The 17,558-nt window shown below is 45.9% G+C and overlaps 1 protein-coding gene across 1 annotated transcript; it reads right to left on the bottom strand.

Annotated features, from left to right (window-relative positions):
• Positions 1–1,015: 1,015 nt before the first annotated feature.
• On the bottom strand, positions 1,016–1,557 carry LOC123115654 (glutaredoxin-C1). Its single transcript, XM_044536770.1, has one exon. It carries the CDS (start codon positions 1,476–1,478, stop codon positions 1,167–1,169), a length of 312 nt encoding a protein of 103 aa, XP_044392705.1. The 5' UTR covers positions 1,479–1,557; the 3' UTR covers positions 1,016–1,166.
• Between the last annotated feature and the right edge of the window lie 16,001 nt (positions 1,558–17,558).

Here is a 17,558-nt window from a genome sequence, read left to right as displayed (position 1 = left end):
GGTAGATGAGGGCTCGGTCCATCGACGTTGGGCAATGGCTCCGCCCGAAGTTCCCCTCTGTTTGTCCTACTGACTAAAGTTCACTTGAAGGACTCCGTTGACTTCATGCTAGTGCTTATTATGTTTACTTCTATAGGGCGTGTAGTCTTTGGTGCTTGTAAGCTGCTTCGGCATCACCGTGTACCTGTAGTTTATTTTCTTTTTTGTGTTCAGTTGGTTGTTTTGGTGGCCTTGTGTAATCTCTGGCCCGTTGTTGGCTTTGTTAATTCAAAGTTGGGCTCTCCTTGAACCTTCGTTCTAAAAAAAAGGGCTGCTACAAAAGCCCGACCATGACTATGTTGGCCCACTGGGCCAGCCCAAGAGTGCATCACTGACTCCACATACAAAACTAAGAATCCCACCTTATATGCCTACATGTTAGTTATAGTTGTCCTCACTTATCGACAACATTTGTTTTCTGCCTCATGGGCACAACGGGTTTTTCTAGTTCCCATTATACGTTAGTCTGTAAGCACTTTTTAGCAAAATCAATCTTCATTCTTCTCATAGCGCCAAACAATTAAAGTTTCCCCTTACAAAGATGGGATACGTAAACCAAAAGCATCATGGCCCACTTGCCAAGTTGGTACCTATTGAAACTGAGAGACAGCATCTATTTATTGTTACAATTCGCATGGTGCACATATCAATCTAATTATAAACTAACATGAAAATATGACAATGAACTTTTTGTACAACAAGCTACGAAGTGTTCTGACAAAGCCGTACAAGAGATCAAGGATGCTTTTGCTGAAAATAACAAGTTCCACTTTTTGGTGCACTATCGAATTGCTGACAAGAAGGTACGCGACTGAACCTCAAGTTTCATTATTCTTGTGTCCTTGCTATTTCAGAAACTTTGCATGTTATTTTACATGTCTTTGTTGTCTGTAGGACCGGAAACTAGTTACTACATTCTCTAACAATACGTAGCGTACGTGTTACGTGTATACAAGATGACAGGACACGTTCCCTATGCAGTGAAAAGAAAATGACTGCGTTTGCCTTAGTCTTCGTCATCACCTGATACAAGATGACAGAACACGTAGCATACGTGTACGTGTATATATTGTTATTGTCCCATGTCAGCTGCATGCGGCCGAATATGTACAAAGCCCTCCCATGCACTACACCCAGACAGCACCTGCATTACGAAGCAGCGGGACGAGCTTGCCGCCGAGATGAAGGGACATGACCTTGTCGGTGCATCCGACGAGCCTGCCGCCGATGAATACGGCGGGCACAGCAGGGTTGCGGCCGAGGAGCCGCACCAGCGCCTTCTCCATCTCCTTCCCCCTAGGGTCCTCGTCCAGTTCCACCACCGTCGGGTTCGCCCCGAGATCGCGGAGGAGGCTCGTCACCGTGTGGCACATGCAGCAGGAGCTCATGCCGAAGATCACCACCGCCCGCTGCCCCGCTAGCTTCGTCACCTGCTCCATCAAGCTTAGTGCTAATGCTAGCGAGCTCAATTAGTAGCTACAATCGCTTCAAGCTAGCTCTTCTATACGAGGCTTTGAGCTGTGCTGGCTTGCTTTGAGCTGGACATAGGGGAGCCTTGCATATATAGCCGTGGAAATGTGCACCGACAGGACGATCTTCGAGCAATTTGACCAGCAAAAGGTGATACGGGAGGGTTCGGACAAATGCCGAGCTCCTTTAATTTGTGCGACACCATGTATGGGTTCAGTGTGGACTGTGGAGTATCGAATTTTTGGATGGCAATGGCGATGCGGCGACCTGATATACCAAAGGGGTACAATGAATTATATTGTGGATAAGGCATGGAGCTCTGCTTTTAGTAAATTCTCTTCTATCCCCTATTCGACATGTTAGATGAGAGAGACAAGGAGAGAGATGCTGGTGAGATCATATGGTCCTTTGCAGGTTTTTTTTCTTCCTAAAACAGTACAGATATAGATGCTCACATACACTCGTATGAAAGCACGCGCACATACTCTATCCCTATGAGCACGAGAACTTCGCCTCCCACTGAATTGATATTCCGCTTTTTATCATAGGAGTTAAATCTGGAGTTTGATCCCCGGTGGGCTAGAGCACCACCACCCTCCAAGCATAAGTTGGTTCCCGCCTTGTGTAGTCTTACACAAAATTCTATCATACTGTATAAGAGAGGGGAGAAATACTTGTAACAGTCTACAGTGGAAAGGATGTGGCTAAACCAGAGTGCCCTAACATGGCATCCATTTCCTGCGTACAGAATGCCCTTAGGGTGTTTATTAACAAAAATAAAATCCTTTGTTCATTTTTTCTCAAATTTTTACCATGATCTAAATTTGCAGGTCTATAATATGTAAAAGTACAAAAAATTGGTGCAACATAATTATTGAAGGCATATAGCTTATTCAAAAAATTGGGCATCGGGGCTGCTTCCCTAGCCTCGATGTGGTGGCCGTGCCATCTCCTGCGGCTGCTTGGGCGGCGTGGGGGCCGGCCAGGCTGGTGGCCAGCCATTCCATCTCTTCCGCCCAGATCCAGGTCGGTTGCGCGAGGGTGCCTCCTCAGCTCGCATCCTCCTGCGGATCTGGCACCCCCTGACACACCGTACTCAATTCCACCATCTTTGGCTGCTTGGGCGCTCTGGTGTTGGTCCTACGGGGTGCTTGGTAGTCATCATTTCAGGAGGTTGATTGCCTCTGGGCGGTGGTGCGGGTGATGCTACGGGTGAAAGCCCCGTGTCAGCATCGGTCGGCACCGGCGGCGACGCCCTTCAGCGTCAGATCCCTCCTTGGAAGTGTCGTTGTGTGATGCATTGGTTCCCCGCCTACTCTGTTTGTTCTCTGGGTGAAAGCCTTAGATCCAGATACTGGATCAGACGGCGGCGGCGTCCTGGACGTCGTTTTACCACCTTGGTGGCACCTATCTTCGGAGACATTGCTCCATGTTGCTTGTCTGAGGCTTGAGGTGGTGTTTGGCTGGTTTGATGTGGGTGGTCGGTGGTGGTGGTGCGGCTGGTCTGGGGTCGACGGTGGTGTGTGTCGTGCTCGAGTGCTCCTCAGTGCATCTCTGCTTGGCGGTGCCCTACGGCTACGCCATTGGCACACATGTGTTGTGGCGTCATAAGTGGGACTTTGTAAACAATTAGTGCCCTTAGATCAAGATAATACCCTACTTATTACTTGTTTGTAATGATGATCTAGCCTCGTATGAGTACTATGCTTTGTGAGATCGTATCGGTAACCCCTTAGATGATTCTGTCTAAGAATATCGTGGCCGTACCGATCATGAGACCCCTACCTCTTCTTATATAGGGGATGGGAGATAGAGTAACAAGAGTCCTGATTGGTTTACAAGGTAGAGTCCTAGTCCGTTTATAACTAGCCAAAGGTGGTGATACGGCCTGCATAACCAAAGGACTTCGAGTAGTGGGCTTAGGCCACCCCTTGCTTACCAGACCTTTGTCCTTCATAGCTACCTCCTGGAGGTATTGGCATCGCCAACACTAAAAACTACAAAATGTCCTTGCACATTGTAATTCTAATGTTTTGTTGATCTACAGTGTGTCAGTTATATATATAAGTTTTTGGAGAGATTAAAATTAGAAGTTTTCTTTGAAATTATGATAGTAAACTAGCATAGATCTTGATGCATGCGCCGGTGTTTAGTTATCACACAGATAGAGCCATAAAGGTACCCATGTACACCTGGGTTTAGAAGTCCACATCTTACAATTAAATATTTGAAAGAACACATGCTGCACTTTAATGACAAGAACTACATATTTTCATCACTTATTTTCATTATGAACAGTATGGTAAGATTATCGCAAAACCATGAGGACACCAATGCACCTATTGGTTGTTCAAGATACTGAAGACCCCCAAGTATATGGGATCAAATATTGTAGCCTTTTCGATAAGTAAGAGTGTCGAAACCAACGAGGAGCAGAAGAAAATGACAAGTGGTTTTCAGCAAGGTAATGTCTGCAAGTGCTGAAACCGTAAGTAACTGAGTAGTTTGATAACAAGATAATTTGTAACGAGCAATTAATGGTAGTAGTAACAAAAGTGCAGCAAGGTAGCCCAATACTTTTGAGGCAAAGGACAGGCCAAAACGGTCTCTTATTATAAGCAAAGTGTTCTTGAGGGTACACAGAAATTTCATCTAGTCACTTTCATCATGTTGGTCTGATTCGTGTTCGCTGCTTTGATAATTTGGTATGTGGGTGGACCGGTGCTTAGGTGTTGTTCTTACTTGAACAAACCTCCTACTTATGATTAACCCCTTCGCAAGCATCCGCAACTACGAGAAAAGTATTAAGAATAAATTCTAACCATAGCATTAAACTTTTGGATTCAATCGGTCCCTTACGGAATACCGCATAAACTAGGATTTAAGTTTCTGTCACTCTGGCAACCCATGATCTAATAACGACTCCACAATGCATTTCCTTAGGCCCAAATACGATGTTCACATGACACCACCAAGGTAATCACAACATACATATCGTCAAAGTATTGAACACATATCAAATTCACATGATTACTTGCAACTTGATTTCTCCCATGACCAAAAGAACAAAAGTAACTACTCACAAATAATAATCATGCTCAAGATCAGAGGGGTAGTAAATAGCATAACGGATCTGAACATATAATCTTCCGCCAAATAAACCATATAGTAATCCACTACAAGATGTAATCAACACTACTAGTCACCCACAAGCACCAATCTATAGTTCCGGTACAAAGATTGAACACAAGAGATGAACTAGGGTTTGAGATGAGATGGTGTTGTCGAAGATGTTGATGGTGATTGCCCTCTCCAAGATGCGAGAGTTGTTGGTGATGATGATGACGATGATTTCCCCCTCCGGGAGGGAAGTTCCCCCGGCGGAATCGCTCCATCGGAGGGCAAAAGTGCTCCTGCCCAGGTTTCGCCTTGAGATGGCGGCGCTTCATCCCGAAAGTCCTCTCCTTATTTTTTTTTCTAGGTCAAAATGTCTTATGTACCAGAAGAGGGGCACCAAAGGTGGGCCGAGGTGAGCACAATCCACCAGGGCGCGCCTGGGCCGAGGTGAGTTATATCCACCTGGTGGGCCCCCTATGGTTCTTATTTGCTTCGATAATTCTCATTTATTCCATAAAAAATCCTCGTGAAGTTTCAGCTCATTTGGAGTTGTGGAGAATAGATAGCCTGACGTAGCTTTTTCAGGTCCAGATTTCCAGCTGCCGAAATTCTCCCCCTTTGTGTGTACCTTACATATTATGAGAGAAAAAGCAATAAATTACTCCAAAAAGCATTATTATGCAATAAAACAAAATAAATAATAGTAGGTACACATGATGCAGAATGGACGTATCAGATTGTCCAAATGTCAAGTGAATTACCAAGGATTCGGGGGAGAGGAGCAAGCATAAGATGCAATATGTGTTACAAGATACTAGTAGGATACTGCGTGCCCATAGGGTTTGTTGTGAGAAAAAGTCAATGAAAATAATACTAATGTGAAATGTTAGAAGATAGGAAATGAGATCATGTTTCACGCCTTGTCCCAACCCTCCAAAAGGATGGCAAGATAACATATTAGAAGTGAGACCATAGGCTACCAAGAGACCGGGGCTCAGTTTATTTACCCAAAAAGGCTTTAGCCCTGCTTTATAAATAAAGCAACCACCGAGCACAAAGTCCACAAGGTATCATTCGAAACACACACACACACACACCCAACGCCACCGCGCGAAGGTCCAACACAAACGCATGAAGCACAACACACAACACAAGTTCAGCTGTGGGCACAGCAGAACAAGCCCAACAAAGCAACAAGGAACGCACAGACAACAAACGGCAGTGGCGTTGATGACGATGAAGAGCTAATCTGGCTCAGGCGGTGGAAGGGGGGCGGTGGAGCCATCCAGAGAGCCATCGCGCGAAGCTGGGTGATGATGGAGGTGATGGCGTCTCTCTCCCTGGGACGGCTAAGTGGCCGGCAAAGCTGCAAGTAATCAGACCATTTGAATAAAGCATCAGTAGCATGACAAAGAGGGATACGCTGAATCACAAGTTTATTCCTAGCAGTCCACAGCGTCCAGGCAAGGACCCCAATGGTCAGCCACCTAATGTGGTGCAACGCGGGGGGGATCGCCTGGAGTTCGGCAAGGAGAGCGGGGAAGTTGGTATGGTCCCAGCTTCCACCCACAATCTCACAGAAACAGCTCCATAGGAACTACACAGACATGTAGGTGAAGAAGATATGGTTCGAATCTTCTTCAGGCCCACAGAGCGGCCAACGCCCATCACCAGGGCCATTGCACTTCAGAACCTCAACGCCAGAAGGGAGGCGGCCGCGAATCCATTGCCACAGGAAGATCCTAATTTTTAAGGGGAGGCGAATCTCCCAAATGGAGGAAAGAGCCTCATGGCCAAGCAAGGGAGCGATGGCCTGATAGAGAAATTTGGTGGAGAATTGACCGGACGGCTCGAGGCGCCACCTGGCGCGGTCATCGTCAGACGTGAGCTCCGGCTCATGGAGAGCAATACAGTCAAGCAACTCCTGCTAGTCCGCATTCTCAGCAGGACCAAAAGGCCTCCGGAACGCAAGCCGCCCTAAGTCAATAAGGGCGGTCGCCACAGAGATCTGAGGGGCAACCGCGATGGAGAACAGGTCCGGGAAGCGGGCCGCCAGGGGCGTGTCACCTTTCCAGTGATCGAACCAGAATAGTGTGGCGGTGCCGGAACCAATATCGATCGAGGTCCCGATCCGGAGGACAGGGAGGAGCTGGATGATGGATTGCCAGAACTGGGAGCCCACAGATCGCTGACAGAAGGCAGGAGGCTGGCCTCGGAGGTATTTCTGTTGAATAATGTGTAGCCACAGGCCACCATCTCCGTTGCTAATCCTCCAGAGCCACCGAGTCAGAAGGGCAATATTCATGCGTTTGGAGGACATGATCCCAAGGCCGCCCTGGTCGCGAGGGTTGCAGCTCTCAGACCACCTGACCATGTGGTATTTCTGCTTATCACCCTCGCCGGCCCAGAAGAAGCGCCCCTGAACGGTGGCAATCTCGTGATGAAGAGTCTCTGGAAGGCTGTAGAAGCTCATGATGAATAATAGGAGGCTGGAGAGGGATAAGTTAATGAGCACCGTACAGGCCGCTTTCGAGAGCCACCGACCCTGCTAGGGCTCGATCCGGTGTTGGAGCTTCCACACCGTGGGGCGCAGCTTGGCCACCGTAAGCCTGGCATCACTAATGGGTATCCCCAGATAAGTCGTGGGGAAGCACCCAAGCTGGCAGTTAAGTCGATCCGCTATGCTCTATCGCTCGTCTTGGGCGTAGCCCAAGACCATAACCTCACTCTTGTCGAAGTTGATCCTAAGGATGGACATCTGCTGGAAGCACAATAAGAGGAACTTGAGGTTCGAGATATCACTCTCAGAGCCCTCCACCATGATAATGGTGTCATCTACATATTGGAGGAGGGAGATCCTGTTGCCTCCAACAAGCTGCGAGACAATCCCCTTAATGTGTCCCGCCGCCTTGGCCTTATCGAGTATGGCCGCCAGTGCATCGACAACTATGTTGAACAGGAATAGGGAGAAGGGGTCGCCCTGGCGGACCCCACAGAACATGGGGAAGAACAGGCCGATCTCCCTATTAATGTTCACCGCGGTGCGGCCTGAAGAGACCATCTGCATTACTCTGGTCACCCACCTATCGTTGAAGCCCTTCCGAAGCAAACATTCCCGAAGGAAGGTCCAGCTGACCGTGTCATAAGCCTTGTGGAAGTCCAGTTTCAAGAAGACTGCCTTGAGGTGTTTGGAGTGCACCTCATGGAGAGCTTCGTGGAACACTAGGACTCCATCAAGGATATAGCGGCCCTAGATGAAGGCCGACTGATCAGGGTGAGTGATCCGGTCAGCTATAGGGGCCACCCTAATGGCGTACCCCTTGGCGAGGATGCGGAAGATGACGTTAATCACTGTGATCGGCCGAAATTGCCGGATGTCCGAGGCTCCCGTCACCTTAGGGATGAGAGTGATTACCCCATAATTTAGTCGGCCGATGTCAATGGTCCCAGCCATGAACTCGTCGAATAGGGCCATCACCTCAAGTTTGATCACCTCCCAGAAGGTCTGGAATAACTTCATTGGGAGGCCATCCGGGCCTGGAGCCGAGGAGGGGTTCATGCCCTTAATAGCCGCCCAAACTTCCTCCTCCGAGAACGGGGCCGTGAGGGCCGCGTTATCCGCAGGCGAGACGCGGCAGTGGGCAGGCCAAATGTCGTGCGCAAGGGCAAGACCTCCCCGAGGGGAGGCAGAGAATAGGTCTCTGTAGAAGCCATCAACATGCGCCCGGATGTCCTTCGGCCGCTGAAGGAGGGTCGGACCATCCCACAGGAGGGGGATGGAATTGCGGCGCCTACGGCCATTAGCAATAGCCTGGAAGTAGGCAGTATTGGTGTCCCCCTTGAGGACCCAATTCTGCGTACCTCGCAAGCGCCAGTAGGCCTCCTCGTCAATGTAGATGACCGTGAGCTGATCTTCCAAGTCGTATCTAAGCATCCATTCGTCTGCCAAAAGACCAGCGGCGTCAGCCCACAGGTCGAGTGCCTGGATGCCCTCAAGGAGAGCCTTCTTCTGGTCACGAATGTCCCGACCCACGTTTACACCCCCACCCTTTCATGAATTGCCGCAACCTCTTGGCGCAGAAATGCCAAGAATCGACGGCCAACAGGGCCCTATGGGGGGCGTCCCTCGCCTCACGCCACCTGGCGACCACCGCGGTGGTGAAGCCTGGTTGACGCAACCAGAAGGTCTCAAAACGGAAGTGTGGCGGCAGAGGGGGGCGCTCATTCTCCGAACAGAGGAGAAGGGGAACGTGGTCGGAACCAATCCGCGTAATCGCCTGCAGCGATGCTAGGGGACACCGAATGCCCCACTCAGGGGAGGCGAAAACTCGATCGAGGACCGAGCAAGTCGGATCAACTTGGCAGTTAGTCCAAGTGAACCTGGCCCCGACACGATCGAGTTCCCGCAGCCCTATATCAGTGATGCAATTTTTCAAGGACACCGTAGACGTATCAGTATCATAGAAGAGCAATGCTAGGATGGCTACATCATCATTTTACAAGCAACACCACGAACCCACATGCCAAAACTCCTCATGTCGACTACTAGCTATTTGTAACCTATCCACCCTACTAGATACAAACCCATATCTCCACGAAAAAATTGGCATCCTCTAGCTTTGGCCTTCCTCAACCACCTGCTCGAACACCTTGTCAGCCGAGGGCGTCGGCCTATTGAAGATAAAATCATTGTGGTGTTTCCATATCGCCCACGCCACAACCGCCACTACCATCCATGAAGGAAATATGCCCTAGAGGCAATAATAAAGTTGTTATTTTATATTTCTGTGACGCCCTGGTAATCAAGCTACAGTAACCCTCTGGTAATTATGCCATGTCACCACGATTACCGTTGTTAATCTCGTGTTAGTTCGAAACCGTTTCAAATTCAAATTAAAAATCTAGTCAAACGGTAAAAGTTTTGAAAAGTCAAATCTAAAATGTTCAAAGTGTAGCAAATAAATCATAGATGATTATGGTGGTGGATCCAAATTAACATACAATGTTTAAGTGCATTAGATAATAGGAACAGTCGCTGAAACAGTAATTTAAACGTCTCTTAAATAATTAAATTATTAAAAACTACTTTTTATAACTACAGGAATAATTGTGGCAGTGGTATAAATACTATTAGTAATTTAGGTGCTAACTATATGTTTTACAAAACTAAAACAATTAGGGTAATAAAATTAAAACAGAAAAAAAAGCACCCCCCCCCCCCCGCTGGGCCTACCGGCCCAGCTAGCCAGCCGGCCACTTCGCCTCTGGCCTACGAGGCCACCTCCCCCGAACCCTAACCCTCACCCGATCCCCACTTCCCCCCCCCCCACTCTCCCCTCACTCCCTCGATCCAAATCGGGATCGAGGCGACCACGCCCCCGACCCCGACGACATCGCCCCGACGCACGTCGCCGTCCTCGGCACCGCCCCCCCACCGGAGCACCACCCCCATCGCCCTGCTGCCTCGCCGTCCCGCTACCCCATCGGTCGCCCGCAACGCCGCTGTCGGTTCCCGTCGCCACCACGCCGGCGCCCCCAATCCGCCTGGACCTCGCCGGAACGCTCCCCCGCCGGACTGCCTCCTGCTCCACCGCGACGTCCCCGTCGACCTCCCCGAACCTCCCCGCGCCCATTGCCTAGACCCCACGATCTCCGGTGAGGACCCCCGCCGCTACTCCCGCTTGCCCCACCTACGCGCCGCCCGTGCCGTCCCGTGCCCGAGCACGCGCCCTCCCCCCCCCCCCCCCCGCTGCACCTCCGGCGGCCATCCAGCCCGCTGCCCTCCTCGACCGGCCCCCTGTGAGCCGTCGCCTCCCCGCCTGCTCCCGCATGCTCTGACCGCCCGCTCTCCTCCTCTCGCGCGCGGCCTTGCCGCGCTGAACGCCGTCTCCGCCTCCCGTGGCGCCGCCCTCCGTTCCCTTGGCCGGCGTCGTGGCCGCCGGCGGCCACGCCCGTGGCTGCCCCCCCCCCTGCCTGTCGATCTGGGCGCTCGCCCAGTCGGGCGCCGACGCCCAGCGCCCGCACCCACGACAGCCGCAGCGCCCGCAAACCCACTAGGCCCCCTGGGCCAATGACAAGGGGCCCCCACCCCCTGAATGAATTTATAAAAATAAAAATAAAAATAAAAATAATTAATTAATTAATTAGAGAAATAATTAACTTAATTAATTTTGTTTAATTAAACTAAACAACTAACTATGCTAATTAAACATTAGTTGTCTAATTAACCGATTAGTTAATTAGTATGACAGTGGGGCCCACCCCTAATTAATTCTGATTAGATTATATTGAATTTGGATAATTAACATGTGTCTCTGACCAGTGGACCCACTGGTCAGGTTGACCAGTCAACTCTGTTGACTGCTGATGTCAGCATGACATCATGCTGATGTCATTAAATCATTTTCGAATTAATTAGATAATTAATTAAATCCCAGAAATTAATAAAATCTTTAGCAAATCATATCTTTTAATCCGTAACTCGGATTAAAATATTTTCAACATGAAAGTTGCTCAGAACGACGAGACGTATCCAGATACGTAGTCCGTTCATCCGCCACACACACCTAACCTATCGAACTCGCAACTTTCCCCCTCCGGCTCCTCTGCCCGAAAACACGAAACACCGGGGATATTTTTCCGGATGTTTCCCCCCTTAACCGGTATCACCTCATACCACGTTAGGGCACGCCTGGCATCGCTACTTGTCTTGTCATGCATCGATATGCATCTGTTTACATGGTATTCATTGTTTCTTCCCCCTCTTCTCTCCGGTAGACTACGAGACCGACGTTGCTGCTGCCCAGTTCGACTACGGAGTTGACGACCCCTCTCTCTTGCTAGAGCAACCAGGCAAGCCCCCCCTTTGATCACCAGATATCGCCTACTCTTCTCTATACTGCTTGCATTAGAGTAGTGTAGCATGTTACTGCTTTCAGTTAATCCTATACTGCTGCATAGCCTGTCCTTGCTACTACTGTTGTTACCTTTACCTGCTATCCTACTGCTTAGTATAGGATGCTAGTGTTCCATCAGTGACCCTACACTCTTGTTCGTCTGCCATGCTATACTATTGGGCTGTGATCACTTCGGGAGGTGATCACGGGCATATACTATGTACTTTACACTATTACATTACCTGTGATACTGTTCGGAGATGGGGGCTGAAAGGACAGGTGGCTCCATCCCGGTAGAGGTGGGCCTGGGTTCCCGACAGCCCCCGACTGTTACTTTGTGGCGGAGCGACAGGGCAGGTTGAGACTACATGGGTGAGAGGTGGGCCTGGCCCTGTTCGGCGTCCGCGGATACTTAACATGCTTAACGAGATCTTGGTATATGATCTGAGTTGGGTCGTTGACCTTATACGCACTAACCATCTACGTGGGAGTAGTTATGGGTATCCCGGCGTCGTGGTATCAGCTGAAGCACTTCAGACGTCAGCGACGGAGCGGCGCGCGCCGGATTGGACTGGAACGCCTGCTAGGCTAGGTCTGCTTCCGGCCGCCCTCGCAACGTGCAGGTGTGCTATGGGCGATGGGCCCAGACCCCTGTGCGCTTAGGTTTAGACCGGCGTGCTGGCCTCTCTGTTGTGCCTAGGTGGGGCTGCGACGTGTTGATCTTCCGAGGCCGGGCATGACCCAGGAAAGTGTGTCCGGCCAAATGGGATCGAGCGTGTTGGGTTATGTGGTGCACCCCTACAGGGAAGTTAAATCTATTCGAATAGCCGTGATCTTCGGTAACAGGACGACTTGGAGTTGTACCTTGACCTTATGACAACTAGAACCGGATACTTAATAAAACACACCCTTCCAAGTGCCAGATACAACCCGGTGGTCGCTCTCTCTCAGGGTTACGAGGAGGGGATCGCCGGGTAGGATTATTGCTATGTGAGGTTACTTGGAGGACTTCAACCTACCCTTTTCTACCTGTTGCAAGACGGAGGTGACCAGAAGCATAGTCTTCGATAAGACTAGCTATCCCCCTATTATTCTGGCATTCTGCAGTTCAGTCCACTGATATGGCCCTTTACACATATATCCATGCATATGTAGTGTAGCTCCTTGCTTGCGAGTACTTTGGATGAGTACTCACGGTTGCCTTGTTCCCCCTTTTTCCCCTTTCTTTACCCGATTGCTGCAACCAGACGATGGAGCCCAGGAGCCAGATGCCACCGTCGATGACGACTACTACACTGGAGGCGCCTACTACGTGCAGCCCGCGGACGACGACCTGGAGTAGTTAGGAGGATCCCAGGCAGGAGGCCTGCGCCTCTTTCGATCGGTATCCCAGTTTGTGCTAGCCATCTTATGGCAACTTGTTTAACTTATGTCTGTACTCAGATATTGTTGCTTCCGCTGACTCGTCTATGATCGAGCACTTGTATTCGAGCCCTCGAGGCCCCTGGCTTGTATTATGATGCTTGTATGACTTATTTATGTGTTAGAGTTGTGTTGTGATATCTTCCCATGAGTCCCTGATCTTGATCGTACACATTTGCGTGCATGATTAGTGTACGATTGAATCGGGGGCGTCACAATTTCCTTATATCATGATAAATGTTTATTATTCATGCTAGAATTGTATTAACCGAAAACTTGGTACATGTTGGATACATAGACAAAATACCATGTCCCTCATAAGCATCTACTAGACCAGATCGTTAGTCAAAGATGATTAAGTTTCCTAACCATAGACATGTGTTGTAATTTGATGAACGGGATCACATCATTAGGAGAATGATGTGATGGAAAAGACCCATCCATTAGCACAACATGTTGATCGTTCAGTTTTATTGCTATTGCTTTCTTCATGTCAAATATATATTCCTTTGATTATGAGATTATGCAACTCCCGGATACCGGAGGAATGCCTTGTGTGCTATCAAACGTCACAACGTAACTGGGTGATTATAAAGATGCTCTACAGGTATCTCCGAAGGTGTTTGTTGGGTTGGCATAGATCGAGATTAGGATTTATCACTCCGAGTATCGGGGGGTATCTCTGGGCCCTCTCGCTAATACTCATCATAAGAAGCCTTGCAAGCAAAGTGACTAATGAGTTAGTTGCAGGATGATGTATTACAGAACAAGTAAAGAGACTTGCCGGTAACGAGATTGAACTAGGTATGAAGATGCCGATCAAATCTCGGGAAAGTAACATATCGATGGACAAAGGGAATCACGTATGTTGTCATAACAGTTCGACCGATAAAGATCTTCGTAGAATATGTGGGAGCCAATATGAGCATCCAGGTTCTTCTATCGCTTATTTACCGGATAGGTGTCCCGGTCATGTCTACATAGTTCTTGAACACGTAGGGTCCGCACGCTGAACGTTCGTTGACGATATAGTATTATATGAGTTATGTGATTTGGTGATCGAATGTTGTTCGGAGTCCCGGATGTGATCACGGACATGACAAGGAGTCTCGAAATTGGTTGAGAGGTAAAGATTGATATATATATATATATATATATATATATATATATATATATATATATATATATATATATATATAAACACTATTCTGATCACGGGATCAGAATAATATTCTGATCACAACCTGACCTGCCCCGCTAGTAGTACATTGAACTTTCCTATGAACTAGGTTGAACTTCCGCCAACATTGTCAAAATGGGGCTTGCGATATACCGTTAGAAAGCTATGGACACCAATATCATGACCAACTTAAATTTTTGGCAAAATATAAGCGGTTTAAGAGCAGTTTTGAAAATCGTTTTTTCTTCACGCAAAAAATGTGAATCGTATTTTCGATCGCATTTCTAAACCGTTTATCGGAATGAGGCATATAATATGACGTTCGAAAGCTGCTGCAAAACCGCTCCTTCCACATGTTAAAAGTTTCTCTAATTCCCTATGGTTAAAGAGTAATTTGAAAAAACGTAAAATTTCGTAAACCGAACAGCTGAGTTCGTTTTTTCGATGTCAATTCTAAACGGCTAATCCAATGGAGGCATATGATATGGCGTTGGAAATCTTATGAAAATGCGCTACTTTTTCATCTTGAAAGTTTTTTTTTCTAATTTTGAATGGTTTAAGAGTAATTTTGAAAATGGTTCAAGTCCTACCGAGTCCGTATTTTTGAGCTAATTTTTTAACCGTGCGCCTGAATGCAGCAAATGATATGGCGTTGGAAAGCTTGAACAAATGCGAAACTTTTTGGTATGTATTGTTTCTCCCAATTCTTTACGGTTTTAAGTCAGTTTTGAAAATGGCGAAAAACGTATTTTCGCCGTAATTTCTACAAACTTTATCGTAATTGGGAAAATAATATACCGTTGAAAAGCTACGGAAAATGCTAAACTTTTTTATATTGATGGTTTTCTCTGATTCTTAGCCGTTTTCAAGTAATTTCAAAAATGGTGGTATCATTCGTTCTGCCTCTATCACGAAACAGATTCTTCGGAAATGCACCGCATGAAGAACCTGAACTTCTCGGTGCGTGTACCTGAACTTCATTATGTTTTTCACGTGATTTTTTTGCTCGTAGGTCTCCATCCACTGCTCATAACTCTCCATCCGCTCACCGGAATTGAGCAAGTGATATACCGGTGGAAAGCTGCTGTAAGCACATAACTTTCCCGTGTTGATCGTTTTTTCATACTCGCGATGGTTTTAAAAGTTTTTCATCTGAAATTCATTCAGCGTAGTAGTTGAACTTCATGCTGTTTTCACGTTGAACTTCTGTGGCGTATTTTCGTTTGTAATTTTCTCATCCATTTCGTTAGTGCTACACAAATGATATTCCTTTTGTACAAACCCCTCTCACAATAATTTTTTTAACTTTCTCTGACCGAGGACTTGAACTTACACAAATGATATTCCCTGTCGTTTTGAAGTAATTAGAGAAATGACAAGATCATGATTTTTGCCTTCATTGCGAATGGAAATGCACTGCGTGAAGTAATTAAACTTCTCGGGCATGTTTGTTTGAACCTCACTCTGTTTTTGACAAGCTGTTTTTTGCACTACGTGAAGTAATTGAACTTCCGGGGCATCTCTGTTTGAACTTCACCCTATTTCACTTTTTTGTATTTTTTCTTATATGAAATACACACCATGTAGTACGTGAACTTCCGGCTGTTATCACTTTGAACTTCTCTCTGGTTTGAGAGAATTATTTTAAAACACAAAAAACAACATATTTTTTATGTATTTTGGACATCTACATACACGGTGAATCTCTCTCACAAGAATTTTTGAACTTTACCTTGCCGAGCACTTGAACTTCTAGCAACCATTTTTACGTTTATGAGAATGTTTTCAAAAGTGCAAAAAATGGCGTTGTGCTTTTTATTTTTTTGAAAAGGTAAATCCTAGGTTTTAATAAACTCCAAAATTCTGTGTTATTTTAATTTGAACTTCACCTTTTTATATTTTGAGTAAAGAATTGTATTCGATTTTTATACGAAAAAAATTGAACAGCGAAATATAAGGTGAGCTTCTCTCGTAAGAATTTTTGAACTTCCCCGGACAGAGCACTTGAACTTCTTTTAACAAACCTTTTAAGCTTTTAATTTTCTATACCTTTATTTTCATTTGAAATGCATTCCTTGTAGTACTTGAACTTCTCGCTGTTTTTACTATGAACTTCTGTTGTCTTTTTGTGAATTTTTTTGAACCTCTTTGTGTATTATTAGAAATGGCAAAAAAATAGAGTTCTTTAGTAAATGTCAAACTTCTTCGTTATTTCGAATTGAACTTCTTGGTTTATTCGGTAGTAATGGAAAAAATCAAGTTGTTGTAATAAATATCGAACTACTCCGTTTTCTGAAATTGAACTTCTTGGTTTATTTTTTAGTAATGAGGAAAATCTGACTTTTTCATATACATTGAAGTACTCTTGTTTTTAAATTGAACTTCTTGGTTTTTAAAATTTGACTTTCTTGGTTCTGTAGTAAACATTGAACCTCCATGTTTTTGAAATTTGAACCTCTAATTTCTTTTTGGAAACATGGAAAATGTTTTTTAAAATAATTTTTGGAACTACCATGTTTTTAATTTTTTTTGCACTTCTTTGTTTTTAAAAAAGAGAGATGAATCCTTTTTTTACAAACATTGAATTGCTTTGTTTATTTTTATTTGCACTTTTAGGTTTTTATTTTGCTTCGTTCACACCACATTTATCCAATTTTCTTGAGGAAAATTCCAACATGGTCTCTTTTTATTTGTTTTACAAAACTCTTGTTTCCTCTGCACTTATCTAGCTTATGTATTTGAGCTTACATACTTCTAAAACCTGAACTTCACATTTTTTTATCATTTCATAAGTAAACTTTTCTCACACGAATGCACCTCATAAGAAAACTTTCTCTCACAAATGCACAAGAATGGATTCTTTTTTCTTACCTGAACTACCTACACGGGAAAGCCAAAGATAAGTTCTTTTTAAACACAAATGCACAAGAATGGATTCTTTTTAAACAACAATTCTTTATATCTTAATTAGAACTTCTTGGTTTTTATTTTCTAGGAACTGAAGAAATCCAAGTTTTCTTATAAACACTGAACTGCTCTGGTATTTTAATTGAACTTCTAAGTTTTTTAGAAACAGGAAAATTTTACTTTCTAAAAAACTTTTTAAATTGCACTATATTTTTAGTTTCACCTTCCCAATTTCCTAATAAATGTTGGACTTCTCCGTTATTTAAATTTGAACCTCTAGGTTTTTTAAGAAACGAGAAAATTGGACTACAAGGTCGTAACACAAGGAGTTGCAGCCGAGCGCCTTCCATTTCTACAAATTTGATCAATGAACACAATTTTGGCCTGCTAAAAATCAACACATTGGACTACGGCTATACTAATTACTCACACAGAAAAATTGATCGTAACATAAGAAAAATGTGGCCTTAATTGCAAAATGCTTTTGAGAACGGTTAGCCTTTTGTGAAGAAGAACAGAGACATAAA

Source organism: Triticum aestivum, chromosome 5B, assembly GCF_018294505.1.
Source record: "Triticum aestivum cultivar Chinese Spring chromosome 5B, IWGSC CS RefSeq v2.1, whole genome shotgun sequence".
Taxonomy (NCBI): Eukaryota; Viridiplantae; Streptophyta; class Magnoliopsida; order Poales; family Poaceae; genus Triticum; species Triticum aestivum.
Note: the sequence above shows the minus strand (reverse complement) of the source record. Positions and strands in the feature narration are given on the sequence as shown.

Bases quoted from the DNA above. Each gene is read 5' to 3' on its own strand.
- LOC123115654 (XM_044536770.1), bottom strand. From the start codon at position 1,478: ATGGAGCAGGTGACGAAGCTAGCGGGGCAGCGGGCGGTGGTGATCTTC.